The 27,288-nt window shown below is 55.1% G+C and overlaps 2 protein-coding genes across 2 annotated transcripts in view; both read right to left on the bottom strand.

Annotated features, from left to right (window-relative positions):
* TFR2 (transferrin receptor 2) overlaps nucleotides 1-9,148 on the bottom strand; it is a 12,282-nt gene extending 3,134 nt beyond the window's left edge. The window contains exons 1-16 of the mRNA XM_029283570.1: nucleotides 9,116-9,148; nucleotides 8,798-9,020; nucleotides 8,282-8,477; nucleotides 6,705-6,845; nucleotides 6,498-6,609; nucleotides 5,967-6,089; nucleotides 5,578-5,694; nucleotides 4,398-4,537; nucleotides 4,107-4,279; nucleotides 3,883-4,002; nucleotides 3,176-3,258; nucleotides 2,683-2,746; nucleotides 2,386-2,453; nucleotides 2,227-2,303; nucleotides 1,867-1,954; nucleotides 335-562 (exon numbers count right to left, since the gene is read on the bottom strand). Coding sequence (XP_029139403.1) covers nucleotides 335-562; nucleotides 1,867-1,954; nucleotides 2,227-2,303; nucleotides 2,386-2,453; nucleotides 2,683-2,746; nucleotides 3,176-3,258; nucleotides 3,883-4,002; nucleotides 4,107-4,279; nucleotides 4,398-4,537; nucleotides 5,578-5,694; nucleotides 5,967-6,089; nucleotides 6,498-6,609; nucleotides 6,705-6,845; nucleotides 8,282-8,477; nucleotides 8,798-9,020; nucleotides 9,116-9,148 — 1,986 coding nt within the window. The remainder of the gene's footprint in view (nucleotides 1-334; nucleotides 563-1,866; nucleotides 1,955-2,226; nucleotides 2,304-2,385; nucleotides 2,454-2,682; nucleotides 2,747-3,175; nucleotides 3,259-3,882; nucleotides 4,003-4,106; nucleotides 4,280-4,397; nucleotides 4,538-5,577; nucleotides 5,695-5,966; nucleotides 6,090-6,497; nucleotides 6,610-6,704; nucleotides 6,846-8,281; nucleotides 8,478-8,797; nucleotides 9,021-9,115) is intronic.
* A 5,367-nt stretch (nucleotides 9,149-14,515) lies between these two features.
* On the bottom strand, nucleotides 14,516-17,111 carry EPO (erythropoietin). Its single transcript, XM_015813141.1, has 5 exons — nucleotides 17,033-17,111; nucleotides 15,790-15,917; nucleotides 15,373-15,462; nucleotides 15,089-15,256; nucleotides 14,516-14,653 (listed from the first exon to the last, which is right to left on the bottom strand). Exons 1-5 carry the CDS (start codon nucleotides 17,109-17,111, stop codon nucleotides 14,516-14,518), a joined length of 603 nt encoding a protein of 200 aa, XP_015668627.1.
* Nucleotides 17,112-27,288: the final 10,177 nt, after the last annotated feature.

The following is a 27,288-nucleotide window of genomic DNA, read 5'->3' on the forward strand; positions in this document are numbered from 1 at the left end:
GAGTTCTAGTCCCGCCTTAGGCATGAAAGCCGCCTGGGTGACTTTGGGCCAATCACCAGGAGACTGGGAGTTCTAGTCCCGCCTTAGGCATGAAAGCCGCCTGGGTGACTTTGGGCCAATCACCAGGAGACGGAGAGTTCTAGTTCTGTTTCAGTGACGGGCAGGCTCCATTTGATTGTAAGTCGAGAATTGTCTGCATTGGGTATGTTTAGCGCCTTGCGTTATTTATAAAAATAATAGAAGATGGAGCCTAATAAAGCAACGCGAGGGCAGCACGCATCTTTTGCAGAGAGGGAGGGAGGGGGGAGGGAGGGGGGAGGGGCCGGCCCCCCACCTTCAGGAGCGTGTTGTACTGGTTGAAGTGGGCGATCTCCTGCAGGAGCACGTCCCCGTAGCACCAGTAGTCCAGGGGCAGCAGGTGGTCGTGGTTCAGCTTGATCAGCAGGTGGCCCACCACCTCGGCCACCGTCTTGGCCACGGCGGGGAGGCGGCCCTGGAGAGCCCGGTTGAGGTGGTCGTAGGTGTCCAGCATGGTGTTGAGGAAGGGGTACGGGCGCGAGTCCTGAGGGGGGACAGGGCGAAAGCGGCAAGGCTGGGGGGCCACAGCCCCAAAGGGAGACAGGGCCGGGGGTCCAGGTCCACTCAGCGGGTTCCCCTCCAGAATGGGGGGGGAGGATGCTGACCGCTGCTCTGGGCAGGAGACCCAACGCTGCCCATTGACAGCTCATCCTCAACTTACAACAGTTCATTTAGTATAATAATAATAATAATAATAATAATAATAATAACAACAACAACAACAACAACAACAATATAATAATAATAATAATAATAATAATAATAATAATAATAATAATAATAATAATAATAATAATAATAGAGATGGCATAGGTCCTCCTGCTTGATCAGGGGGCTGGACTAGAAGACCTCCAAGGTCCCTTCCAGCTTTCTATTCTATTCTATTCTATTCTATTCTATTCTATTCTATTCTATTCTGTATTTCTATTCTATTCTGTATTTCTATTCTATTCCTATTCTATTCTATTATTATTCTATTCTATTCTATTCTATTCTATTCTATTCTATTCTATTCTATTCTATTCTATTCTATTCTATATTTCTATTCTATTCCTATTCTATTCTATTATTATTTCTTATTCTATTCTATATTCTATATTCTATTCTGTTCTGTTCTGTTCTGTTCTGTTCAGTTCGGTTCTTCCATTCCTTTCCATTCCATATTATAATAATAATAATAATAATAATAATAATAATAATTAATAATAATAATAATAATAATAATAATAATAAAGTTGGAAGGGGCCTCGGAGGTCATCTACTCCAACCCCCTATACCATTTCAGACAAACGACTGTCCAGTCTCTTCTTAAAGACTTCCGGTGTTGGAAGTAGTGACCGTTGGAAGTTACAACAGCACTGAAAAAAAAGGGACTTATGACCGTTTTTCACCCTTATGGCCATTGCAGTATCCCCACGGTCACGTGACGTACGCTCGGGTGCTTGTCAGCTGACTCATATTTACGACGGTCGCCGCGTCCCGGGTGGGGAGTCACGCAATTCCCTTTGGCGACCTCCTGACTAGCCAAATCCACGGGGGAAGCCAGATTCGCTTAACCAACTTAACAGCTGTAGTGATTCATTTAACGACCGCGGCAGGAACGGCCGTCAAATTTGGCAAAACTCACTTAAAATGACCGTCCCGGTTAGCAGCAGACATTTTGGGCCCAGCTGTGGCCGTAAGTTGAGGACTCCCTGTGTTTCAGTCTTGCACGGGCGGGGAGGGGTCCTCGGGGTCATCCCCCTCCCCCCACCCACCCCATTTTGGGCAAGGGGCCGGGGGTCTCACCTCCTCTGCAAAGGAAAACTCCACAGCTGGGACCCCCCCGAAGGAGGTGAAGGCGAAGGCGCTGCTGTCCATGGGGAGGGGCCGGAGGCTGCGGGGGGAGAGAAGCCCACCAGGGTCAGGGGGAGGCAGGGAAAATTGGGGTGGGGTCCAGAAACGCCATTTCAAGAGATTTTGAGCTTTTGAGACCATAAAAACCCGTTTTTCTCAACCGTGAATAAGCTACTGATTTTTCCCCCTTTGATTATTGTCCAACTTTTAGCCTTAGGGCTAATTCCTGGAGCTCAGCCCTGATGGGAGGGGGAGCAAGGGGGTGGGCTTGTGTGTGTGGGGGTCTAAAGTCGGGGTGTCAATCCTTCTTACCCCTCATTTTCCCAGCGCCGGCCCTGCTTGGTCATCTTCTCGAAGATGCTTTGGCCGCTGCGATTGGGGCTGTCCACCTGCGGGGGAGAGGCTGGGGGTGAAGACCCTTCCCCTTCTTTCCTCACCCCCCCCCCGCCCGTCCCCTCGGGGCTTCCCCACCTGCTTAATGACTGTCTCGATGAGGCTGATCAGGGCAGGGCTGCTCTTGGCCAGCAATTTGTCATCTCCTGCAAAGAGACACCCGGGGCCAAGGTTCTAGTCCTCATGGCCAAATCTTCCTGCTTCTTTTTTCCAGCTCTCCCACCCGCGTCTTTCTGGGTTTTTTCTTAACGGCAGTTGGGGTCTTCACCCAATGAGCGGACTCGGATGCCTGCGGGGTGGGTCTTCCTTTCCGCAGACACCCCCCCGCCCTTGGGCAGCAGGGGGTGGGCCGCCCGCCTCCCCCTCCCCACTCACCCAGGACCGCATTGTCCAGACTGATGTACGCAGCGGCCTTCAGGTGGAGCATTGTGAGGTAGCCCTGCGGGGACCAGACGCGGTTTTTAAAAAGGGGGGGTCAAAATGGGGGGTCTTCGCTGTCCAGAGACCCTCTGTGGGGCAGCTCAGAGGAGCAGCCCCCTTGCCCCCATTCCTGAGGCCCCCTGATCAAGGGGTCCGTTTCGTGGGCTGTTGAGAGACAGACGTGGACGTGGCGAGGGTTTGGGGGGGGCACATTGGATTTATTTATTTATTTATTTATTTTATTTAATTTATATGCCGCCCTTCTCCCAGCGGGACTCAGGGCGGCGCACAACATATTTAAAACCAAAACATGTATACAATCCCCCCCTTAAAACCGAATTAAACCAAATTTTAATGTTGTGTCTTCCAAATTCCTAAAAAAAGAGGGGTTCCCAGCGCACCCCTCTTTGCCACCATTTCCCCCCCCCCACAAGCACGCCCCACTTGCCTCCAACCACTCGGTGGACCCCACGCTGCCGAAGTCGCCGGCATCCCAGCTCACGAACAGCAGACTCCTCCGCAGCTGGAACCCTGCGGTGTAGGACAGGGGATCTGCGTCACTCCTGGCCGGCTTCTCTCGAACTCGCCACAGCCCCCACCCCGCAGCTCCAAAGGGCCCCCCCCAAGGGCTGCTGTGGTTCAGAAGGGGGCCGTGAGGCCCACCCCTTTGAAAGCAGCCCCCTCGCGTTTTACAGGCAAGTCCTCAACTTACAACAATTCGTTTAGTGACCCTTTGAATAACTTCAAAGGGACTTTTTTCACACTTACGACCACCGCAGCGTCTTTGCCGTCGCGCGATCAAAATTCAAACGCTTGGGCAATGGACTCATACTTACGACGGTCGACCAGTGTCCCGGTGTTACGGGATCCCCCTTTGCGACCTTGTGACCAGCAAAGTCGAGGAGGGAGCCACTTAACGACCGTGGGACTCGCTTAACAGCTACCGTGATTCACTTGCCACCAGTGTGGCAAGAAAGGTCGTAAAACAGAGCAAAACTCACTTAAGGGTCTCACTTAGCAACAGAAATTTTGGGCTCGGTCGTAAGTCAAGGACTCCCTGCGTTTCAGGGAATGTTTGCACTGGGGTCCTAGGAAGGGACAGACTCACACACACAAACACACACACACACACACATGCCACCATCCTCGGCTCACCGTTCTGCACCATGGCAACGAAGGTCCGGGCCAGTTCCAGCAAAATGGCCGTGCCCACCCCGGACCGGGCAGCTCCGGGCCCCAGGGAGTCCCTTTGGGCCCCCACGATCAGGTAGTGATCTAGCAGATTCAAAAGATGCAAAGCAGAGGATCACAAGACATTCCCCGATCCGTCTCCCTTTGCAGCGACCCCGTCTCTCTCTCTTCCTTGCCACCCCTGGTACCGGGTTCAAATTTGCCCTCGATGCAGCCGAAAACGTTGTTAATCATGACCGACTGCCGGACGTTGTGCACCCCGAGCTGCAGGCGGAAGTCGGGGTCCCCGGGGCCGAGCAGGTAGGGGACCTGCGGAAGGCGGCCCCTCCAGGCCTGGGGGGCCGGGGGGCCGCTCAGCTGCCTGGAGGGGAATCAGAAACGAACGTGTGAATGCCACGTCGGAAGGCGGGCACGGCCCTAGCTGGGTCCATCCATCTCGCCGCTCGACCCAACCTCCCCCTTCATCCCCAGTTACACACCGGAGCAGGCGGGCGGCCATGGCGGCACTGATGGGGTGAGCCAGGATTGACGGCAGCCCCGAGGATTTTATGGGGGGAAACTGGGTGTGGTTGAAGGACGGGAAGCCGGGGCTGTAAGGATCTCCAGCCCCCATATGAACCTGCAAAGGTGGGGGGAGAAAAAAGGGGCACCCTGAGCTAGGAAAGCCATCCAGAACCTCCGTGGGTCAAGGCAGTCTACCTGGGTGGAAGCAAGCTGCTGCAGCAGGAGCTCTCTGCTGCCACCGCCTGCTCAGTGGCCCCCAACGCATCAGGACGGCCCTGGCAGGTAGGAGAATGCAAACTGGATAATAATAATAATAATAATAATAATAATAATAATAATAATAATAATAATAATAATAATAATAATAATAATAATAATAATAATAATCATCGATAAGAAAGACAAAAAAGTCTGGATAGTGGACGTGGCAGTGCCTGGAGACAGCAGAATAGACGAGAAAGAACTGGAGAAGATCACAAAACACAAAGACCTACAAATAGAAATAGAAAGACTGGGGCAAAAGCAAGCAAAAGTAGTACCAATAGTAACATGCGCCTTGGGTGCAATCCCAAAACAACTGGAGCACCACTTGGACACCATCATTTTCATTGACATTTCGCCATGAGTCAATTGCAAAAGGCGGCCTTGCTAGGAACTGCTTCCATCCTGCGACGAGATCTGTGACACCATCAAACATCCACATCTGCCTATCCCAGGTCCTTGGGAAGGACTCAATAGGAAGACAAAATGCCAAATCCAGTCTGAACATCTGGCTGACTGTGCGATGATCCATAATAATAATAGTAACAGTAACAGTAACAGTAACAGTAACAGTAATAATAGTAATAGTAATAGTAATAGTAATAGTAATAATAAAGTTGGAAGGGACCTTGGAGGTCATCTGGTCCAACCCCCTGCTCAGGCAGGAAACCCAACACCATTTCAGACAAAGGGCTGTCCAGTCTCTTCTTAAAAACTCCCAGTGTTGGCACATTCACCACTTCTGGTGGCCAGTAGTTCCACTGGTTAATGATTGTAACTGTCAGGAAGTTTCTCCTTAGTTCTAGGTTGCTTCTCTCCTTGATGAGTTTCCATCCGTTGCTTCTTGTCCTGCTGCTTCTGACACACACACACACACACAAAAAAACTACTCACGTGTCCATAAATGCTGATGTTAGGGAAAAGGCCCAGTTTACGGGGGTCTTGAAGGATGTCCTGGGGGTCCGGGTAAATGAGGATCCCCTTCGCCTGGTTAGCCTCTGCGTTTGCCACCTGGGGAGGGGGGAGGAAGTGCTCGGAACAACCTTTCGCCTTTCATGACCCCCCCAATTCTCAAAGTCCCCCTAGCCTCTTCCCAACCGGACCCCCCCTCTGTCTCCCCTTTCCACAGGGACGCTGCTTTGGACATTCCCCCCCTCCCCATTGCAAAGAGCTCACCTGTCCTCCCCCCCCCGTCTGCACAGCTGCACCTGCGGGGTCCAGAAACCCCACCTGTCCCCTGTCACCTGGCAGAGATGCCAGATGTTGGGGGTGTCTCGGCTCACCTTCTCGGCGTAGCTGATTTTCCCAACGCGGGCGATGACCAGGTGCCCCCGCGGACTCAGCCCCAACTGCTCCAGCAGCACAAAGTCCTCCTTGCGCCCGTAGTTGGCAAAGACGAGGCCGCCCTGAGGATGGGGAGGGGGGGAAAGAGGCTCAGAGGGGAAGGGGGGGACCCTTCGGATGGGGGGGCAGGAGAATTCCCCGCTCCAGGGAAGAGATGGGGCAAACCCCCCCCCCAGGCACCCTCCTGCGCCCTTCTGGACTAAGGGTTTTCTTGCGACCTCTCCTGAAGAGCTTCCAGCCCTGGGTGAAGTCTACCTTAACCTCTCTTTTGTATATTTTTCACTCCGGGATGGGCAGCTACAGGTAAGTCCTCGACTTTACAACAATTCATTTAGGGACCGTTCAAAGTTAGAAGGGCGCTGAAAAAAAAAACGGACTGGGGACTGTTTTTCACACTTAACGACCCTGGCAAAAAAAGGTCGTAAAATGGGGCAAAATTCACTTAACCAGAGCAGAGCCCCGGGCATTACCACGACGGTGCCAGAGGCACTGTAGGGGCAGTAAACATCTGGATCTTCCAGCTGCAGCTCCTCCGTCACAGCCCCGCTGGCGTCCACCCGCCAGAGGAAGTTGGGATGCCTCCTGAAAAAAGGGGGTGATGGGGGGAGTTAAAAGGCTCAGCAGCCCCTGCTCCCCCCCAGCCCTCCCCCATAGCCCCCAGTATCAGCCGTACTGACCGGTCGGGGAGCTGCAACCCCACGTAGTGGCTATCGGTCCAGCTGTGGTCCAGGCCAAAGGAGGTGAAGGCCTCCAGGACGTGGCTGGAGAGGGCGTCCAGGGCAGGGGAGCCGGGAGGGTGGGGACCCTCACTCATTTTTCTGCCGGGGAGGGGAGATATGATGATGATTTAATCTTCCATTCGACTCACAATCTGGTGCATTATATTATTAATATTATTATTATTATTATTATTATTATTATTATTATTATTATTATTATTATTATTATTATTTAGATGTGAACCTCAGTCAACTGAACATTCAAATTGACTGGCGCTGATGGTTGACACGGGTTGCTGCTAGCATCCTAGGTATTATTACTATTATTATTATTATTATTATTATTATTATTATTATTATTATTATTATTATTTAGATGTGAACCTCAGTCAACTGGACATTCACATTGACTGGCGCTGATGGTTAACATGGGTTGCTGCTAGCATCCTAGGTATTATTACTATTATTATTATTATTATTATTATTATTATTATTATTATTATTCATTAGAGGTGAACCTCAGTCAACTGAACATTCAAATTGACTGGCGCTGATGGTTGACACGGGTTGCTGCTGGCATCCTAGGTATTATTACTATTATTATTATTATTATTATTATTATTATTATTATTATTATTTGTTATTATTCATTAGAGGTGAACCTCAGTCAACTGAACATTCAAATTGACTGGCGCTGATGGTTGACACGGGTTGCTGCTAGCATCCTAGATATTATTATTATTATTATTATTATTATTATTATTATTTATTATTATTCATTAGAGGTGAACCTCAGTCAACAGAACATTCAAATTGACTGGCGCTGATGGTTAACACGGGTTGCTTCTAGCATCCTAGATATTATTATTATTATTATTATTATTATTAATAATAATAATAAATATTTATGTATTTATACATATATTTATACATTATACATACACACACACACACATATAAATGTAATTTATATATATAAATGTAGATATATAAATGTAGATATAAATGTATAAATATAAATATATATAATTAAATTTGTATGTCGCCTACCTCGCCATGGGGCTACTCTAGAGGACCCACAACCGTAAAAAGGAAGTTTAAACAAAGCGAAAGTAAAATAACAGAATAATAACACAAACAAGGAAAAAGAAAAAAAAGCAACTAAAAAAAAAAAATACATCCATATGATGAGTAGAAGAAAAACAACCCTTCTGAGGGGTCCTCCCTCACCTGGGAGGGGTCCTCTCCTTTGCCCGTGAGAGCTTTGCACGGGACACCCCACCCCAAACACACACACACACACACACACACACCCCACTTTTCCAGCAGGGACTTCCTGTTGCAGAGATGGGACAAATTTGGGGGGGGGGGCTTAAAAGTGATGAATGCTAAGAGCCCCCCCCCTCACTTGCTGACTGAAAGGGAGAGAAAGTCTCCCCCAGGGTGCCCCCCTTCAGATGCCTGATGGACCCCACTGCCGCCCCCCCAGCCCGTCCTCGTCCCTCGGGGCCCCTCCCTTGGAGGGGGGTCCTCACCGGATGGTCCCCTCGATCTTCTCCTCGTTGAGATACTTCTGGAACATCTCCCTCAGGTCGCTCCAGTACAGGGGGGGCGGCCCCCGGGGGTCCTGGGCCGGGCGGTAGGGGCCGTCCTCGTTGACCATGGGCAGGAAGTCCGCACAGGCCGCGCAGGAGCCCCCCCTCCGGGAAGAGACGTACCCCAGGAGGAACCCTGCAGGGGCCAGAGGACGTTAAGGGGTGGGGGGCAAAGGGGCTCCAGATTTAAGTCTGGGGGAGGGGGGTCTGATGCCAACTGTGCCAGTTGTCATCTCCACTGGGGCTTGGAGAAGACCCCCCCCAAGATGTCGGTCCCCAGGAAAAACAGAGGGGCCCTTTAGGACCCCCACCCAATATGGAGGACTCAAGACCATCTCATTGGTCTAATCCTGCTGGAAGTGATGGGGGCATGACTTTGAGGAAGGGGGCAAATCTCTCCGAGCCGGGGGGGGACAAGCAGGCTGGTGAGGGGGGGCACTGGACCCCCTTTCTCACCTACTATCAGCAGGAGAAGGCCCACCAAAGCCAGGTACACCCCCATCTTCCACCGTTTTGGCCCGGGAGGGGGGGACCCCTCCTTCTGCCTGCCGGACGCTGGGCCGTCGGGACCCTCGGCTTCCTCCATCTTGATCTGAAGCCCCCCGGGGTCACGGTCCCCATCGTCCTCGGCCGTGTTGCGGTAGATGGTGTAGGACCTCTGCCTGGCTTTCTGCCGGATCTGGAATGGGGAAGGGCAGCCCTGTCTACCTTGCAGGGGTGTTGTTGCAGGAATAAAAGGGAGCTGGCTGGGGGAGGGGGTCTTTTAAGCCTTACCACTCGCTGCAGGCGGGCTGTCCAAAAGTCCATCGTCCCCCGACGGGTCCCCAGCAGCCCTGTGGAGAGAGGCAGGCCGAAATTCTTGAGGGCTCCACCGGCGTCGGGCGGTTATCAGGGCACACCCTGCCTCCCCTGGGCCCTGCGGGAGACGTGCCTGGGGCAGCCCCCTTATCAGCACCGGGCACTGGGGGGGGGTTAATCGGCTCGTGCAGGCGGGTGTCCTCCCGGTCATGCGGTTGGGCCCTGTGTAGGAGGCGGGCATGTGTGTGTGGGGGGGGTTATTTCCCAAAAATCTCTCTTAGCTGGTTTCTAATGGAGGGGTGTCCAGCCTTGGCCCCTTTAAGACTTGTGGACTTCAACTCCCAGAATTCCCCAGCCAGCAAAGCTGGCTGGGGAATTCTGGGAGTTGAAGTCCACAAGTCTTAAAGGGGCCAAGGCTGGACACCCCTAGTCTAAAGCCTTCTTCAAACCTCCACAGACCTTCTTTCTTGCCCCCCCCCCACCTTCTTGCCAAGGTTTTCCCCACCTCCCAGTCCAGCCCCGAGCTTTGTGATCTCCTGGTGGCGCCCCGTCCACCAGGGCCAGAATTAGCTCCCTTGGCATCCAAGCGGGCAGACCACCAACCTGGGCTGTTTCCTGCTAAAAGGTCACACCGGCTTGCTCAACTAACGGTTAACTGGGGTGGACTAGCTGGCTTTCAGCCCCCTGCCCTCCATGGGGCTGGGGTGGGGGGGTCTTCTTCCTCCCCAGGAAGAGAAGTTACACACCCTCGACCGGGTTTGTGTGGCAAAAGGGGTTTTTTGTGTTGAAATCCGTCTCTTGGGTGGGAAGGAGAGAGCTGCACCCGGTGAACATCTGCCTGGCTGACCGTTTGTTCGGCCAATGGAGTGGGGAGGGGGGCAAAGAGTGCTTTTCCCACCCCCGATCCAGCTTCAAGCTCGGTGGTGCCACGCGCACAAACATTGTTTACTTTGTCTTGCGACACCAGATTGCTAAAGCTGGTTTAGCTGGATGGGGAGGGGGGGGAACCCAGGGGTCACTCAGACGGCCCCATTTTTCTGCTCTTCCGGAGAACCCAGCCCCCCCCCGCAAGCCTCTTCCTGGGGGGGGAACTGGATCCCCCACTCTTGCACAGACCCAGGAATGCCCTGGAGGGGGCCGCCGGCAGGAGAAATTGGAGGGAGGGGGGCAGCTGTTTGATTCCCTGAATTCGAATTCGGCTCTAAAGCCAAAGCGAAGCGAATAAGTGATGCGTTGCGGGTTTCCGCCTGCCGGCTGTGTTCGCACGACCCTGAAACCCTCGAACGGCTCCCCCCCGTTGGGGTTGGCTCTCCCACCAGGCACAGAAACCCCTCCCCAGATTGACCCCCAACCCAACCCCCGGGCTCCCCGGATTAAAAGGGTTGTGGGAACAGGGCCTGGGTCCCATTAGAGGGTCTTGAGGGGGAGGGAAATGGTGCCCCCCAACTGCCGGGGATTCCCCAAGGAAGAGAAGGAAGGGGTGGGGGTGGGGGGAAGGAGATTCTTCTTACATGCGCACACACACACACACACACACACACACCGAGTTGTGAGTGTCTCCATGTTGCACAAAATTCAGCCCAAGGAGGGGACAAAGATCTGGAGGGGAGATAGTCACACGCCACCACCACCACCCCAAATTGGCTTTTGGGTGGTGCCGATCGCAGCCCCATTTTTTCCTCCTGAGACCCCCCATCTTGGGGGACCCGGGGACCCAGGGCCAGCTGATGCCCCCTCTCCCTCCAAAGAGACCCCCAACTCACCCCTGGCTCTCGGGAGGCCCCTGTCCAGCCGGCCCTGGATTGAACCAGCGGAGTTGGGTGGACGGCCCTTCGCCTCCCCCCCCCGGCAGCTGCTCCTCCCTCCGGGGTGGCCGTCCGCCCTTGCCCCCTCCCAGAGAGGTGCTGACTCTCCAGATGTGCGTGGGAGGGGGTGTCAAACCCTGCCTTTTGCTGGCGGTGAGGGTCCTTAATCAAGTCCCCATTGCCAAGCCTAGAGCTGTGTAAAATGTGGAGGGGGGGGTTGTCTGGCACACACACCTTCGACCCTAAGGGGAGGGCAGAGCGGCGCCCAGACACCCCCCCTCCCAATAGGCACACGCCCCTTTTGCCAGCTTCTCTTGCTGGCACCCCCCAGATGTGCTGGGGTCCCTGGCAATCCTGAGCATCCTGATGCGTTTGCTGCTTTGGGGAGATCGGGGTGCCCGGCCCATTCAACCGTGGTTGGGGAGGGGGGTCTGTGGATGGGAGACCCCCGGCTGCCCTAGAGGCTTTGCTGCTTTGGCAGGCCTTGTGCGCTGCCAGCTGAGCAGAGAGGAATTCTGGGAGTTGAAGTCCACACACCTGGCGGAGGTCCCAGGCAAGAAGGGCTGGTTGATTTGGGCCTCCAGCTCTTCACCCAGGCCGGCTTCTGGCGGGTTCAGCTCAGCTGCCCCACAGGTGGCCTTTTGCCCCCTCCCTTGCCCCTTCCCCACCATAAAAGGGGAAGAGGTGCCCAGTTTCTTGACCGGGCAACTGATCCTCCGAAGACCAGCTCAGTCCGTCTCTAGCAAGGAGGCTGTCTGGGGGCATTCTGGCTGCTGTAGTGAGGCGGAAGTCCCACAGGTAGAGCACTCAACAGGCCTCCAGGACCGGGTTGGGGTGCAGGCTGAACAGCTGCTTCAGCAGAGGGAGGGGACTGGGGAAGGCTCCGTGGGGCAGGCAGGCCGGGGTGATTCGGTGCCCTGCCCGGTGTGCAGCTGCAGACCCCACCGGTCCCTCCCTCCCGGCTGGCATCCTGCCCGCCGATCCCGGCTTGCAGGGGCTGCTTCTGTTTGGCTTGGCAGCAGAGCGGGCACGTGACGGGCGTGGCGGAGGCAGCGGCCTTTTCCGGCTGCTTCATGGCCAGAGACAGGGAGGGACCTTCCAGGCCGCTGGAGGGGCAACACTAGGCGGTGAGCTGTCAGAAAAAACACTGCAAAAGTGTGAAGTGCCTGTTTTGTAGGCTCCGGCTGGTTTCCGACGCCTTGGCAACTTTAAGATGGGTGGACTTCAACTCCCAGAATTCCGCAGCCAGCATCGGTGGATTTCAACTCCCAGAATTCCCCAGCCAGCAGGTTGGCTGGGGAATTCTGGCCCTTGAACTCATTTCACAGAATCATAGGGTTTCCTGCCTGAGCAGGGGGTTGGACTAGATGACCTCCAAGGTCCCTTCCAACTTTATCATTATTATTATTAAGGTCTTCTAGTCCACCCATCTTAAAGTCACCAAGCTTGAGTTAGGCGAAGAGGCAGCCGTGTCTCTGGGCATGCGCAGAGTGCTTCTTCCGTCTCCCCATTTTTTTCCCCCCTGCAGCTTCTTTCGTGAGAAAATCAAACCTTGGCAAACAAATGATGGCTTGTTCGGGAAAGCAGAGCAACTTTTAATCAGGATAAACAAGAGCCGTCCCAGCCCTCTCCCATCCCTCGGGAATCCGCCTCAGTTCTTCCAGGAATCAACTCACAAACCAGCTGCTCTCGAAGGAAACACGATAAATACTCAGAAAACTGTACACCTTTAACTTAATATCAAATATAAACTCTCAAGAAGTCGCTTAGCGCAAAACTATACATATGTATACAGACGCCGGAGGTCCTTTAAATTAAATCTGGCTGGGCAGAAGCCGGTCGCAGGCAGTCCTCGGTTTACGACCACGACTGACTGAGGCGGTTGGTAAAGGAGCCCACCTCCAATTTTACAACCTTTTCGTCACGGTTACTAAGCGAATCGCTGCACGGTCGTTAAGCGGATCTGACTTCCCCTGGAAGGTCGCAAAAGGGGGTCAGGTGACACACACACACACCCCGGGCCAGTGTAGAGCCGTCGTAAGTGCGTGCCGGCGGTCAAGCGTTCGAATTCTGATCACAGGACTGCAGGGACGGTCGTTAAGGGGGTGAGCCAGACGCAAGTCCCTTTTTTCAGGGCGGTCGTAACTTTGAGTGGTCACTAAGCAAATGGGGGTGAGCTGAGGGCTGCTTGAAACCAGACCAGAGTCGGCCGTTGGAGGGGCTGCCTGGGAGCTGTCAATCACCCCTTCTGACACCCTAAAGAGCCCCCCACCTTTTCCACATTTTGTGGGCAGGAAGAAGAGGGGGGGGTCACAACTTCTGGAAAAGGCCTTCGTCTCATTCTGACAATATAGCGACCCCAAAATTTCTGTCGCTAAGCGAGACCGTCGTTAAGTGAGTTTTGACTCATTTTACGACCTTGCTCGCCACCGTTGTTAACCTGAATCACTGCAACTGTTGGGTTAGTAACCCCGTCGTTAAGTGAACCTAGCTTCCCCCTTTGCTTGTTGGGGGGTTGCAAAAGGGGATCACGTGACCCCGGGACACCGTCATAAATACGAGACATTGTGCGAAGCATCTGAACTTTGATCACGTGACCAGGGGGGTGCCGCGACGGTCGTGTGAAAAACAGTCGTAACTCAGTGCCGTTGTACGTTGAAATGGTCACTAAACGAACAGTGGTAAGTCAAGGACCGCCTGTAAAGCTTCAACCTTTGAAAAAGAGGATTTTTTTAAGCTTAAAATGCTTCAATGCTGGATTTCCCAAGTCAGCCAGGATTTGATTGACACCTGCCAGGCACGGCTATCCTGTGACGTCTCCCCAGCTGATCCATTCAGCCCTTATCTCCACAGCGCACATGGGTACTGGGGGGGGGTCAGGTTCGGGTCAAGGCTGCCCCCACGTGTGAAAATGTGCCAGGGGTTCGGCTTGAACAAGTGACCCCCCCTTCTCCAGGCAAAAGACCTCCTTGGCACCCCGTCCCCCCTATTTGCACAACCGGGTCTCCCCAACTTGGGTAGACCCCCCCTCTGTAAACCAAGGCATTTTTTTCCCATTTTAAGAAATTGGGACTGTCCCCCAAAGCGGCTTGCACCCTCACTGCTCCAGCCACTGAAAGCGGTGTGTGTGTGTGTGTGCAGATTTTGGGGGTCACACAAGCACCTCCGGAGGCCATCCGCTGATGCCCCCCAATTGTTCAAGCCTTGGTTTCTTCCTTCTTCGCACGGATGCTGGTGGCAAAGGCGGGCTTTTGGGGAGGGGGCCCCCGTTCCTGCTTCCTTGGGCCGGACCTCCCCTCGGTGCCCGTGCCTGGTGACCCCGAGTCAGGTGGCGCCTAGAAGCGGGCAGAAGCGGCTTTCGGGGTGACTGCTGGGCTGCCCCTCCCAGCCGGAGGGTGGGCGCTGCCATCTGCCCAGCCGGAGTTGTTGCGTGGCAGGGGTGTGTGTGCGCGCCGGAGTCTCTCAAGCAGCCAATCAAGCAAGCGGGCGGTGGTCGTCTGGCCTCCGAGGGGCCTCCCCCTCCCCATCGTAGGGGAGGCACGCCGAGTGGCGAGCAGCCCCCTCCCCGCGGTCACCTGCCACTCGCCTGGCAGGCACTGGCCAGGAACAAGTTGACCTTCCCACGCAGGAAACTGGAATATACGCTGAAGAGTTTTTGCACCGTTTGCACGCTCAATGTCCGAAGGAGGGGCTCCTCCTGGGGGTCTGCCTGCCGGAGAGGAAGGGAGGGAGGTCAAACAAGAAAGGATCGCGGCGTTGGGGACTGTAGTCCTTGACGTACGACCGACAGTTCCGTCGCCAAGCAAGACGATCATTAAGTGAGCTCTGCGCCGTTTTTCTCGCCACAGTGAATCCCTGCGGTTGTTACGTCGGTGGCACGGCTGTTAAGTGGATCTGGAGTCACAGGGGTTACTTCAACTCCCAGAATGCCCCAGCAGCATCAACGGGGGAGATGTATGGACGTTGGTGGGGCATTCTGGGAGTTGCAGTCCGCCTCTCTTAAAGGGGACAAGGTGGAGAAAAACTGAAGCAAAGTCTTCGCCGGCACCAGCCCCTCCGTTCCTCTGCACATGGGCAAAGTTGCCAAGGCAACCATTACCTCTGAGCCTGTGCAAAGGGCCCTCCCGTCTCGGCAGGTCCTCACCTGGGCGTTGTGCCTGCGCAGAATCTCACGGATGCTTCTCAAGCCGCTCTCCATCACCTCCAGCTGGCGCAGGAAAGGCTGCATCCGGGGCTGCTGGCTTTTGACGTGGCCCACGGCGACGGAGAGAAGCGCCTGGCCCCGCCACACCTCCGAGGCCTGCCTGGACCTCTGGCAGAAAGGGGGGGAGGAGGAGGAGGAGGAGGAAGAAGAGGAGAAGGCGGTCAGCAGAGGGGTCCTTTCGTAGCCGTGGGGCTCCCGCGTGGCCTCGCCCAGAGCCAACTTACGTCCATCGCTGGCCAGTCAGGAAAATTCACCCTGGTGTCCAACACCGTCACGTGTTCTGGTAAGTTGCAGGCATCTTCACAAAGGTCCACCTGTGGGGGAAAGAGGGCAGGGGGTTGGACTAGATGACCTCCGAGGTCCCATCCTGCCCCAGGAGTCTCTGATTTGATTGCTTGCAATCTCTGAAAGGTTTGGAGAGATCTCCCTCGAGTTCGGGATCAGGAAGAGCCCGCTCACGGGCATCTTCTGCACGGTCCGGCAGATACCAGCTGGGGCTGGCACGAAAACTGCCCTGCCCAGGATCTGCCCTTCCTTGCTTTAAGGGTTAGGTCAAGTTTGCCCCTCTGAGAAACGGGAGAGGTGGGCTACTTTGAGTCTGGCCGGGCCAGGCCACCCGGAGCAGCAGCGCCCGGACTCACAATGTCCTTCTCCATCTTGCTGGCGTCTTGGATGAATTTGTTCATGACACTCTGGTCGCAGATGGGCTGGGCAGGGGCGGGCAGGGCCGGGTCCAAGGATGCCCACACCAACAGAAATGGAATCAGCCCTGCACAAGCGGGGAGAAAGGACGAAGGGCTGCGGTCAAGCACAACAGAATACCAAACAGAAGAACAAAAGACTAAGAAAGTAACAGAATAGAACAACGGAAGAACGGAATAACGGAACAACAGAACAGAATACCAGAATAGAACAGTACAATAATGGAATAACGGAACAACAGAATAACAAAACAGAATAACAGAATAGAATAACAGAACATGAGAATAACAGAATAACAGGTCAACAGAATAACAAAAGACTAAGAAAGTAACAAAATAGAACAGCAGAATAACAGAATAACAAAAGGGAAACAGAATAGCAGAATAGAACAACGGAATAACGGAATAACGGAACAACAGAATAACAGAACAGAATAACAAAAGGGAAACAGAATAACAGAATAGAACAACAGAATAATAGAATAACAGAACAACAGAATAACAAAACAGAATAACAATAACAGAACAACAGAATAACAGAATAACAAAAGGAAACCGAATAACAGAATAGACCAACAGAACAACAGCATAACGGAATAATGGAGTAACGGAACAACAGAATAACAGATCAGAATAAGAACAGAATAACAGAATAACAGAATAGAACAACAGAACAACGGAATAACGGAACAACAGAGTAACAGAACAGAACAAGAGAGTAACAAATGGGAAACAGAATATCAGAACAACAGGATAACAAAACAGAACAACAGAATAACAGAATAACAAAAGGGAAACAGACTAACAGGAGAGACCAACAGACTAACAGAACAACGGAGTTGGGAAGGACCTTGGAGGTCTTCTAGCTGGCAGACCTTGCCAGGGGGGCACCCAATTTGATGGGGGGCACGACAGGTGACTTGGCTGCTCCCGATTGCCAACTCTTCTCCGTCTTTTGGCGCCTGGGACCCCTCTGTCTCTGCCCCCCATGTGAAGGACCCTGACTGGCCTTCTCCCTCGGCCAGCTCTCCACCACCCTGCTGGACTTAAGAATCGACTGAGGGGGGGGTGTCCCTGGCTCAGAAACAGCCAGCCGGCTCCCAGACCTTCTTCCCATCCCGAGCCGGCAGGCGGGGGTCTTTCCTGCCCCCTTTTTTTTCCACCTCGCTGGTGCGTTTCTCACCTCCCCTGCCCCACATGCCCACTTCAGCCCTCACCTCTCGGCCTGCCGTGTTGACAGATTCCTTATCGGGCTTGGCCATTCCTTCACGCTTAACTAATTTGGTTTCTCTCCAGGGTGGCCAAAGTCCGTTGCGGTCAAACTTGGGAATATGCGCAAGATTTTTCCCACATCCTCAGCCTGGGGCCACCCGGGCATCGTTTGAGCTACTGGGCTCCCAGAGGGCATATAGACAGGCCTCGTTTTTCGACCTGCCGGGAGAGCCACTGCTGTGAACCCACCCACCCCTCTCTGAAATGCATGAATCCCCCCCCCAAAACACAGACCCGCTTGGACCGGTGGTCTTGCCCCTTCCTTCTGTTTGCAACGGGGGGGGCATTATACCCCAGCCAGTTTACACTTCCCTAATCTGATGCCCCCCAAGAGGGCTAGACATTTCTGGCCCCCCGATGGTTGAGGGACCCACACACACACACACACACTCCAGCAGCTTCACACGGACAGACAGACACACCCCTGATTTAAATGCCCGGTCTTCTGCTGCTCCTGGGTGATGCTTGGCCATCTTTACCCAACAGGCGAAATACGACTGCCCCACCGTTGAAACGCTGCGTCCCCATCCCAGGCCTCCTCCCGGCAGGGGATGATGGGCATCCCCCTCCCCAAGACCCGTGGACTTTGACGGGTGGGAAGGGCAGCCCCAGATCTTCCCCCGACGGCCAGCCTTTTTGGCAAGTGCCCAGCACCATCGATCGCCACGGCTGGCACGGCGGGCCTGCCCTCCCTCTTGGCAACCTCTGGAACGACACCACTCACCAGGGATCCCCATAGCCAAAACTTCATGGTCCCAGCAACTACCGGACCCCTCTCGCTCCACGGCTCTCCATCGACGGCCGTCGGGGGTGGCTGGCAGGGCTGGTTCCTCTCTGGCGACGGAGGCACGGATAGGTCCCCTTCCTCTCCGAGGCGCTCCGCAATCTGCTGGCGTCCCCTGCAGCCGGGGTCCAGCAGGGGCCACAATCCCACAGGGCCAGGTGAGTTTCAGAGGCTTCCTCTCCCAGCCGGGCCTCTGCTTGACCGGACGAGCTTCTTCAGAACTTTGCTCCTTGCTCTGGCCTTCCTCCGGGGTCCCGGCAGCCCCCTGGCAGCCTTGGAGTCCTCCTCCTCCTCCTCCTCCTCCTCTCCTAGGACTGAGCAGTGATGGGGGAGACCGCCGCCCCGTCCGGGGTCTCACCTGGTGCAAAGCGGCCCGCCCGAGTTTGCAAGAGACCCCTAGGCTCTTCCTCTGCAGACCCCAGCCAGCACTTCCCAAGCTGCGACACCACGCGCACGAGGGAGGGCGGTTAATGTTTCATCCGCTGCTCTCTTTGCTCTGTGTAACCCAGATGGCCTTCTACACACCCCCCCCCTCTCTCGCACCAGGCACCCTTGCTTCCCTGAAGAGAAAAATGTCACTGGACCGGCCCCGGGGAGAGATGGGCCGTTTCCCTCGGCCGGACAGGCGGAAGTCCAAGGGGGTTTTCTTTGCGGGTCGCGCCAGGGCTCCGCGAAGGCCGATGCAAGGCGAGGCACGTCTTCGCCTGGCCCTCCGCCAGCCACAGGTTAAGGCGTGGAAGGGGAGAAGGTCAGCGGCTTGGCGGCTGGCCACTGACCGGTGCCAGAAAGCGTCCGAGGATGGCCCGTTCCCTCCCCATGGACACTTGGAGGAGGAAGAGGAGAGAAGGAACCCGCTGGCCTGGGGCCCTGGGCTGTCCGGCTGCCCGAGTGGGCCCTCGGGGCCCTTGGGGGGGCCAGGGAGTCCTCTGTCCTCCCCCACACACACACACCTCTGGTCACTCCAGCGGCCTTGCCCCTTTGCCCTTCCTCTGAAAAGGGGTGGCAAAGCCCTTCCTGTGGGAAACGCCCCCCCAGAGGGGACCCCCAAGAAAGATGCCCAGGTGAGGGCCGTGGGGTTTCACTCCCCCCAGGTGGGGGGTGTTGTGTGAATGCAGCCAGCCTGTGGGGGAATCTCTCAAGGAGATTCCAGTATCTCAGGGGCTGCCCCAAAGAAGAGGGAGTCAAGCTATTCTCCAAGGCAGGACAAGAAACAACGGATGGAAACTCATCAAGGAGAGAAGCAACCTGGAACTAAGGAGAAACTTCCTGACAGTCAGAACAATTAACCAGTGGAACTCCTTGCCTCCAGAAGCGGTGAATGCTCCAACACTGGAGGTTTTTAAGAAGAGACCGGACAGCCATTTGTCTGAAATGGTATAGGGTCTCCTGCCTGAGCAGGGGGTTGGACTAGATGACCTCCAAGGTCCCTTCTGAATCTTACTCTCCTTCCTTCCTTCCTTCCTTCTTCCCTCCCCCCCTCCCTCCCTCCCTCCCTTCTCCAACACTGGAAGTTTTTAAGAAGAGACTGGGCAGCCATTTGTCTGAAATGGTACTATAGGGTTTCCTGCCTGAGCAGGGGGCTGGACCGGATGACCTCCAAGGTCCCTCCCAACTTTATTATCATTATTATTATTGAGGCCGAATGGTTAGTTTGAGAACACGCCCGAGGCACAGCTGCAGTCACAGCTCACCAAAGCCGGCCAGGCTTTTGCCTGTTGTGTGAACGCAGCCGAGGGTCTCCCTTGACCTTGAGGGAGACGGAGGAACAGAGTCTCTGTGACAGTTCTGGGGCTGTCTAAATGCCCCCCTGCCCCCTTGGCAGAAGAGAGGGAGAAGAGATGGCCCCAAACTGAGTTTTCCAAACCCGTGTCTTGCTAGGAACGTCTGAACGTGTCACCTCCTTCTCCGTCCTGCTTTATCCCTGTCAGCGGCTCAATTTGGGGAGTGGGGGGAGAAACCCTGCTGGACCAGCCTTTACCTACCTTAATTCTACTTTTAGTTTAACTTAGTTCATAATGTCTTTCTGGCTTTTGCCTGGAGTTCCCTCTGGGTTGAGGGGGGGTAGAAATTGGCAAGAGAAGTCCCTTTTTTTTGGCCCAATCAGGATGTCCAGCACTTCCTGTCCTGTCCTGTCCTGTCCTGTCCTGTCCACTCCATTTCTGGCAAAAGCAGTGTTCCAATATCTCAGGGGCTGCCCCAAAGAAGAGGGAGTCAAGCTATTCTCCAAAGCCCTTGAAGGCAGGACGAGAAGCAACGGAGGGAAACTCATCAAGGAGAGAAGCAACCTGGAACTAAGGAGAAACTTCCTGACAGCGAGAACAATTAACCAGTGGAACTACCTGCCTCCAGAAGTTGTGAATGCTCCAACACTGGAAGTTTTTAAGAAGAGACTGGACAGCCATTTGTCCGAAATGGTATAGGCAGGGCTTTTTTTGTCATAGAATGCCCAGAACGGAGTTCCGGCACCTTTTTTGGATGGAACCTGATAGGGTAGGCAAGGCACCAACATACTGCACACACTCAAGGCCGTGAAAAATAAAAAAAAAATTTCGTCACCCAGATCCCAAAGGACGGACTCGTCCCCCAACCTGAGCTACTGGAGGTTCCAGGGAAGGTTGAAATAATAATAATAATAATAATAATAATAATAATAATAATAATAATAATAATAATAATAATAATAATAATAATAATAATAATAGTACACTTGTGTGGGTGGGGGAGCAGGGAGGGGTCCTTGGGAAAAGGGGCTGGTTGTGCCGCAGCCACTGGAAGACCCCCCCCGTCCTCCTCTTGGGCTCTGCCACTTGGGGACGCGTGCCTGGCTGAGGAATTCTGGGAGTTGAAGTCCACAAGTCATCAAAGGGCCCTGGGTTAGAGAGCGTCAGCCTTACCAGGTAGACCAGGCAGGACGTACGACCAGATCAGCTAATTCTACTTTATTGAAAAGTTATATATACGAAATATTGCAAGTCTGAAAGTACAAATCTCCCACCTTTACAGCCTGAGAGACGAGGGACGATTTCCTACAAGCCTCTTGCCTGACCCGTTATCCAGCGGTGGGCTGTACAGCCTCTTCTCCAGTGCTCCAACACCGGAAGTTTTTCAGAAGAGATTGAACAACAGTTTGTCTGAAGGGGTTTAGGGTCTCCTGTCTGAGCAGGGGGTTGGACTAGATGACCTCCAAGGTCCCTTCCAACTCTGTCGTTCTGTTTTTCTGCTTTTCTCCCACTGCAGAGAGAAGGGTGGAAGGCCCACCTTCGCCCTACCTGTCCAGCTAGGTTAGGGGTAGGCCACCTTGGCTCTTTTATGACTCGTGGACTTTATCTCCCAGAATTCCTGAGCCAGCCATGCTGAGGGGAAAGGGAGAGGTTTCCAAGCTGAGCCATGCTGGCTCAGGAATTCTGGGAGTTGAAGTCCACGAGTCATAAAAGAGCCGAGGTTGCCTACCCCTGAGCTAGGTGCTTCCTGGTTACGGCAAACGTGCAAGTTAGCTGGTTTTGAAGTTTTGAAGGGAAAGATTCAGTGTATTGTGTGAATGCAGAACATGGATTAATTCCGCCCTACGAGTGCAGGCATCGTACTTGGCCTCTGGAACCTGCTGCCACAAGATGGGAGCAAGGAACGGCAATGCATCCAAGGGTACCAGGGAGTGGTGGCCATACAGAGCCTCCAGGGACAGGAGCAGTATAGCTGAGCCCCGCCGAAATGTAAACGGGACAAGGCTTCCTTCAGCTTGGATGCAGCCGGCACCCCCTGGAAGAAGCCCCGGAATGAGCCCAAGGACCCCCACCCCCCCCAGGGGGCTCCCTCAAAGGGCCCTTGTGCAGTTGCACTTAAGGGATTGCTGCCTTGCGTCGTCTCTCCGTCCTCGAAGGAGGCAAGACTCTTTGTGTGGGTGCGTGTGTGTGAAAAGGTGGCCACTTTTGAAAACGGGCAGAGGTCCACGACACGGAGAACATGTCCTTCCAGGGGGCCCCCCTGTCTGGGGTTCAGATTCCACTCAGCCCGTTTGTTGGTTTGTATCTCGTCTTTATCCTTTTTACAGATAACTCAAAGTGGCGACCATATCTGAACACCTTCCTGCACCTGGTTTTCTCCCCAAGAACCCTGCGAGGTGGGTTGGGCTGAGAAAGAGAGAGGGATTGGCTCAGAATCAGCCAGTCGGCTTTCATGGCTAAGGCGGGACTAGAACTCACCGTCTCCTGGTGATTGGCCCAAAGTCGCCCAGTCGGCTTTCATGGCTGAGGCGGGACTAGAACTCACCGTCTCCTGGTGATTGGCCCAAAGTCGCCCAGTCAACTCTCATGGCTGAGGCGGGACTAGAACTCTCCGTCTCCTGGTGATTGGCCCAAAGTCACCCAGTCGGCTTTCATGTCTAAGGCAGGACTAGAACTCACCGTCTCCTGGTGATTGGCCCAAAGTCACCCAGTTGGCTTTCATGTCTAAGGCAGGACTAGAACTCACTGTCTCCTGGCGACTGGCCCAAAGTCACCCAGTCGGCTTTCATGTCTAAGGTGGGACTAGAACTCCCAATCTCCCACTTTCTAGCCTGGTGCTTAACCAGTACACCAATCTAGCACTCTCTTCAGCTGTGGCATCCTGGCCGAACCCCCCACTCCACCTGTGGGCCTCCCCCCAGGCGTCCCTCTGCCAATCAGCTATTTCCAAGGTGGGTCTGGGGTCTTCCCGCCTCTGGAGTGAAGGAGCAGCAGGACCGCCACCACCAAAGAGTGGCCTCCTCTCCCAAGTCGGGCTGGCCATTTGCCCCGGGAGAGGGGAGGCTGGGTAGTCTGGATCACCTCTGGTCCCCCCTAAAAGCCTTCTGTGAAGGGAGGGGTGTCTGGCTGGGAAGGGGGAGCCCTGGACGCTGTCAGGTCTCTGTGGGGCTCTGACCACCCCGGACCTCCAAGGCAGCCACAGGCAGGCGGGGACCTGATCTGAGGCCCACAAGGGCAGAAGAACCCAGGAGAACTTTTCTTGGATTGGGTCGAGACCCCAGCCGTGGAGACCACCGGGGGCTTCCAAAGCACTCCCAAGTAGGAGAGAGACACCTTCCCCTCTTCTTCTGGGGTTCCCTGCGAGTGGGTTTAGGGGCACCTGCTTCCAACCCACAGAGCCCAGAAGAAGTGGGGCTGGGTCTTCAGGGATGACAGAGGAGACCGGTCCTCCATGAACCTCTTCCAGATAGTGGCCACCACGTCTCACAGGAAAAGCTAAGGGGGGAGGGCGCCTTTTCCATCAGCCCGAGGACCATCCTAGGCCAGATGCCTCCAAGGAGATCCCGAGGAGGAGATGGGGATGACCCCTGTAAGTGGGACTTGGAGGCCCCGACTCCCTACCTGGAGGTGGCCCTGAGTCTTCAAGGCCCTCCATGAGTCCCCCTCTAAACCCCTTCCAGATGAAGGCCACCAGCCCTTGAACACCCTTACTTGGGGTGGCTGACCCTCTTCCATTCCGTTCGGGTAGTCGGGCTCCCGGTAGGATCCGGTCTACGGAGGTTCCTCGAGTTGTAGTCCGCTACCTTTGCGGAGGGAGAAGTTCTACCGGTAGGTTTCACCCGGGTAGCGGCATAGAACCCCGCTAGTCACGGTCTCCTATCGTCACACCAACACAGATGTGTCTTCTCTCAGTCTCCTTCCATTCAGCCTGGCCCTTCTGTTGTGGTAGGAGCCTGCCCGCTGCCTTCAGGCTGTGCCAGCCAAGGGATGGATGCTTCTCCCCCCAGCCTACCTGGAGGGAGGGTCTCACCTGAAAGGCGTGGGAATTGAAAAGGGGGGGGACACACACTGGAGTGCAGACATGATTTGCCTCTCTGGGGAGGGGCCCAAGTGGGCTTGGCAGAGCTTGGCAAATTCAAGATCTTCTTTGAAAGAGGATCTCTGTAGCTCAGGGCTGGACTGTGGGGGTCCTTGGTGCTCTCTGAGCTGGGTGGTTTTCTTGCAGACGTTTCATGACCCAAGTAGGGAACATCGTCAGTGCTAGATGAGAGTGGGGGTTCTGGAGAGGAGGAGGAGGAGGAGGAGGAGGAGGAGGAGGAGGAGGAGGACTGTGGGTCCTTGGTGCTCTCTGAGCTGGGCAGTTTTCTTGCAGACATTTCATTATCCAACTAGGTAACATCATCAGTGCTAGAAAGGAGGAGGAGGAGGATTGAGGGGTCCTTGGTGCTCTCTGAGTTGGCCTGTTTTCTGGCAGACGTTTCATCATCCAACTAGGGAGCTTTATCAGGGGAAGGGAGGGTGGGGTGTGCAACCCCCCTCACCATCTAGGACAGGTGAGGTTACCTAGTCAGGTAATGAAACATCTGCAGGCAAAGCACCAAACTCAGAAAGAATCCATTCCACAGATCCTCTCTGGTTCGTTAAGCATCCTAAATCCCACATGAAGAAAAATTAGATTTTTTTGTAATCCTGTCATTTGCGCGAGAAACAAAGGCCTGCTTAGCCCAGTGCCGCTTTCAAAGTTGGCAACTTTAAGGTGTGTGGATTTTTCTTCAGCTGGCCAGGGGATTCTGGGAGTTGAAGTCCACACATCTTAAAGTTGCCAGCTTTGAAAACAGTACTGCTTTAACCCATGCTGGCAGCGGCCAGTTACACGCGCACGCAGGCTGCCTCTGAAGGCAACAGGTACACGCGCAAACACACAATCTTTTAGTTGGGCCTTCAGCTCCCTTCTGGCTTGGCACAACCTCCAGGGAAAGGCCCAGTGGATTCTCCCGGAAATGGGCCTGCCTCTCCTTCTTTTTCTTCATCTCCGGAAGAAGCCGCAGCTCTTGGGACAGCAGGGAGAGGCTCTAAAAGCCCAGGCGTGCCAAATAAAAATGAATTTTGCCATAAAAAGAAAAACCCCCACAATTTTTGAACCACAGACTGAAAGAGGAGCCAAAGAGAATCATAAACGATCGTGCACCAGGAGCAATCCGTTTGGGTGTGCACTCTCTCACACACACGCACACACGCACGCACGCACGCACGCACACAACCCTGTGCAAGCAGAGCAAGAAACCCACACCGCCGGGCAGTCTGGTCACAGAAGCTGCCGCGTCTCCATTGTTAGGGCGCTTCCGCCCCCAAAGAGGTGATCGAAATAGCAGACAGCTACAGTGTGGAAACATCACACACACACACACACACACACACACACACACACACGTGTTCCCGAGTGAGACTCTTCAGACGCTGCTGCTGTGACTGAAGGCGGGCCTGCCTGGTGTGTACGTGCCCTGAGGCCATAGGACGTAGGTCTCCTGGTCCCCAGCCCCCCCATCTCATCTCAGCGGGGTGCCCCCCATCCTGACTGGCACCCCAAAGGCCCCCTCCCAGAAACCAATGTCCCTCCACTGATGGCCGGTCACTTGTTCCACTCTTACAGCTCCCCCCACCATCCACCACGGCCAAGTCGCTAGTTCTCATGAGTTGTTTTTCCCATGGGGCTTTCTTCTTGGAGAAGGGGGGTGCCCGGCATCTCCCCCTAAGTACAACCTGCTGCTTGTCCAGCGATCAACCCCCCCCCCTTGGAAAGCCCCCTCCCCAGGACAGAGGCTTCCTCCTCTGCTCCCCTTGCTGGTGGGCTGACCAGGGGTTGAATTCAGCCTCCCCCCTCCATCCACCACGGCCAAGTCAAGTCGCTAGTTCTCATGAGCCGTTTTTCCCATGGGGCTTTTTTCTTGGAGAAGGCATCTCCCCCTAAGTGCAACCTGCTGCTTGTCCAGTGATCAACCCCCCCTTGGAAAGCCCCCCTCCCCAGGACAGAGGCTGCCTCCTCTGCTCCCCTTGCTGACCAGGGGTTGAATTCAGCCTCCCCCCTCCACCATCCACCACGGCCAAATCAAGTCGCTAGTTCTCATGAGCCGCTTTTCCCATGGGGCTTTTTGCTTGGAGAAGGGGGGGGCGCCCGGCATCTCCCCCCTAAGCACGACCCGCTGCTCGTCCTCGGAAAGACCCCCCCTCCCCAGGACAGAGGCTGCCTCCTCTGCTCCCCTCGCTGGCGGCTGGCCCGGCTACGACTCATCCCATCATCCCCAGCCCGCAAGGGCGCCCCCTAGGGCCAGGCTGTGCCTGGGGGGAAGACTCCCCTCCCTGCTGGGCGCCCCTGGGCCGGAGCCAAGGCTGGGCGGCCGCCGGGCGCTCATACGTGCCGGCTCGCACTCGCGGAAGCCTTGATCCGCCGACCCGGCGGCCGGGCGCATCGATCCTGGCCGCGTCTCCAAACAGGCCGGCTCGCCTGGCGCCAGCGGGAGTGACAGATCAACCAGGCCGGGCGGACCTCTGACCCGGGCCCGGCTGGACGGACGGACGGGACGGACGGAGCGCGCGCTTCCCCCGGGAGCCGCTCCCCGGTGCGCCCACCTGCCCAAGCGCTACCTGCGCGCCCCGAGCAGGTGCCCACGCGCCCCCCCGCTGCCCGGCCTGGGAGGGGGGGGCCAGGACAGTTCAGCCCCCTCCCCTCCTTCTCCTCCAGGGTCGGGAGGGAAAGACCCCCCTCGCGTCCGCCGGCCGCGCATCCCCGCGCCACGCGGAGCGTCGAGAGACGCCCGTGGAACTCCCTTCCACCCTGCGCACGCGGGCCCCAGCAGGCTTCCAGGCGGGACGGGGGGGGACCAAGAGCATCTGACTCAACCAGCGGTGCCCCCCATGTGGTGCCCGACGGGGGCTGTGACCAAGGGGGGGGGAGACTGGCCAAAATGGGGGCTAGGGGTGTGAAAGATGGAGAATGTCAGTCCCCCCCCCCCTTCAAGCAGGCAGGAAGGAGGAGGATCCACCTGGCAATTTCTGCTCACTCACAGGAGTACCCCCCAAAAGTGGGGGGGTCCTTGGTGCTCTCTGCGCTTGTTTCCTTCCGAATGTTTTTAGTGCCGAACTGACTAACATCATCAGGGCTAGAAGACAGTGGGGTTTGCAGAGAGGAGGAGGAGGAGGAGGAGAAGAATGGAAACTGATCAAGGAGAGAAGCAACCTGGAACTAAGGAGAAACTTCCTGACAGTGAGAACAATTAACCAGTGGAACCACCTGCCTCCAGAAGCGGTGGATGCTCCAACACTGGAGGTTTTTAAAAAGAGACTGGACAGCCATTTGTCCGAAATTGTATAGGGTCTCCTGCTTGAGCAGGGGGTTGGACTAGATGACCTCCAAGGTCCCTTCCAACTTTATTATTATTATAAGAGGAGGAGGAGGAGGAGGAGGAGGGGGGCTGTGGGGTCCTTGGTGGTCTCTGAGCTTGGTGGTTTTCTTGCAGACGTTTCATCACCCATCTAGGCAACATCATCAGTGTTAGAAGAGAGTGATGTTGGTGGAGAGGAGGAGGAGGAGGGGTGTGTGGATCCTTAATTCTCTCTGAACCTGGTTATCTTCTCGCAGATGTTTCATGACCCAACTAGGGAACA

Source organism: Protobothrops mucrosquamatus, unplaced genomic scaffold, assembly GCF_001527695.2.
Source record: "Protobothrops mucrosquamatus isolate PMUCROS unplaced genomic scaffold, P.Mucros_1.0 scaffold141, whole genome shotgun sequence".
In the NCBI taxonomy this organism is placed as follows: Eukaryota; Metazoa; Chordata; class Lepidosauria; order Squamata; family Viperidae; genus Protobothrops; species Protobothrops mucrosquamatus.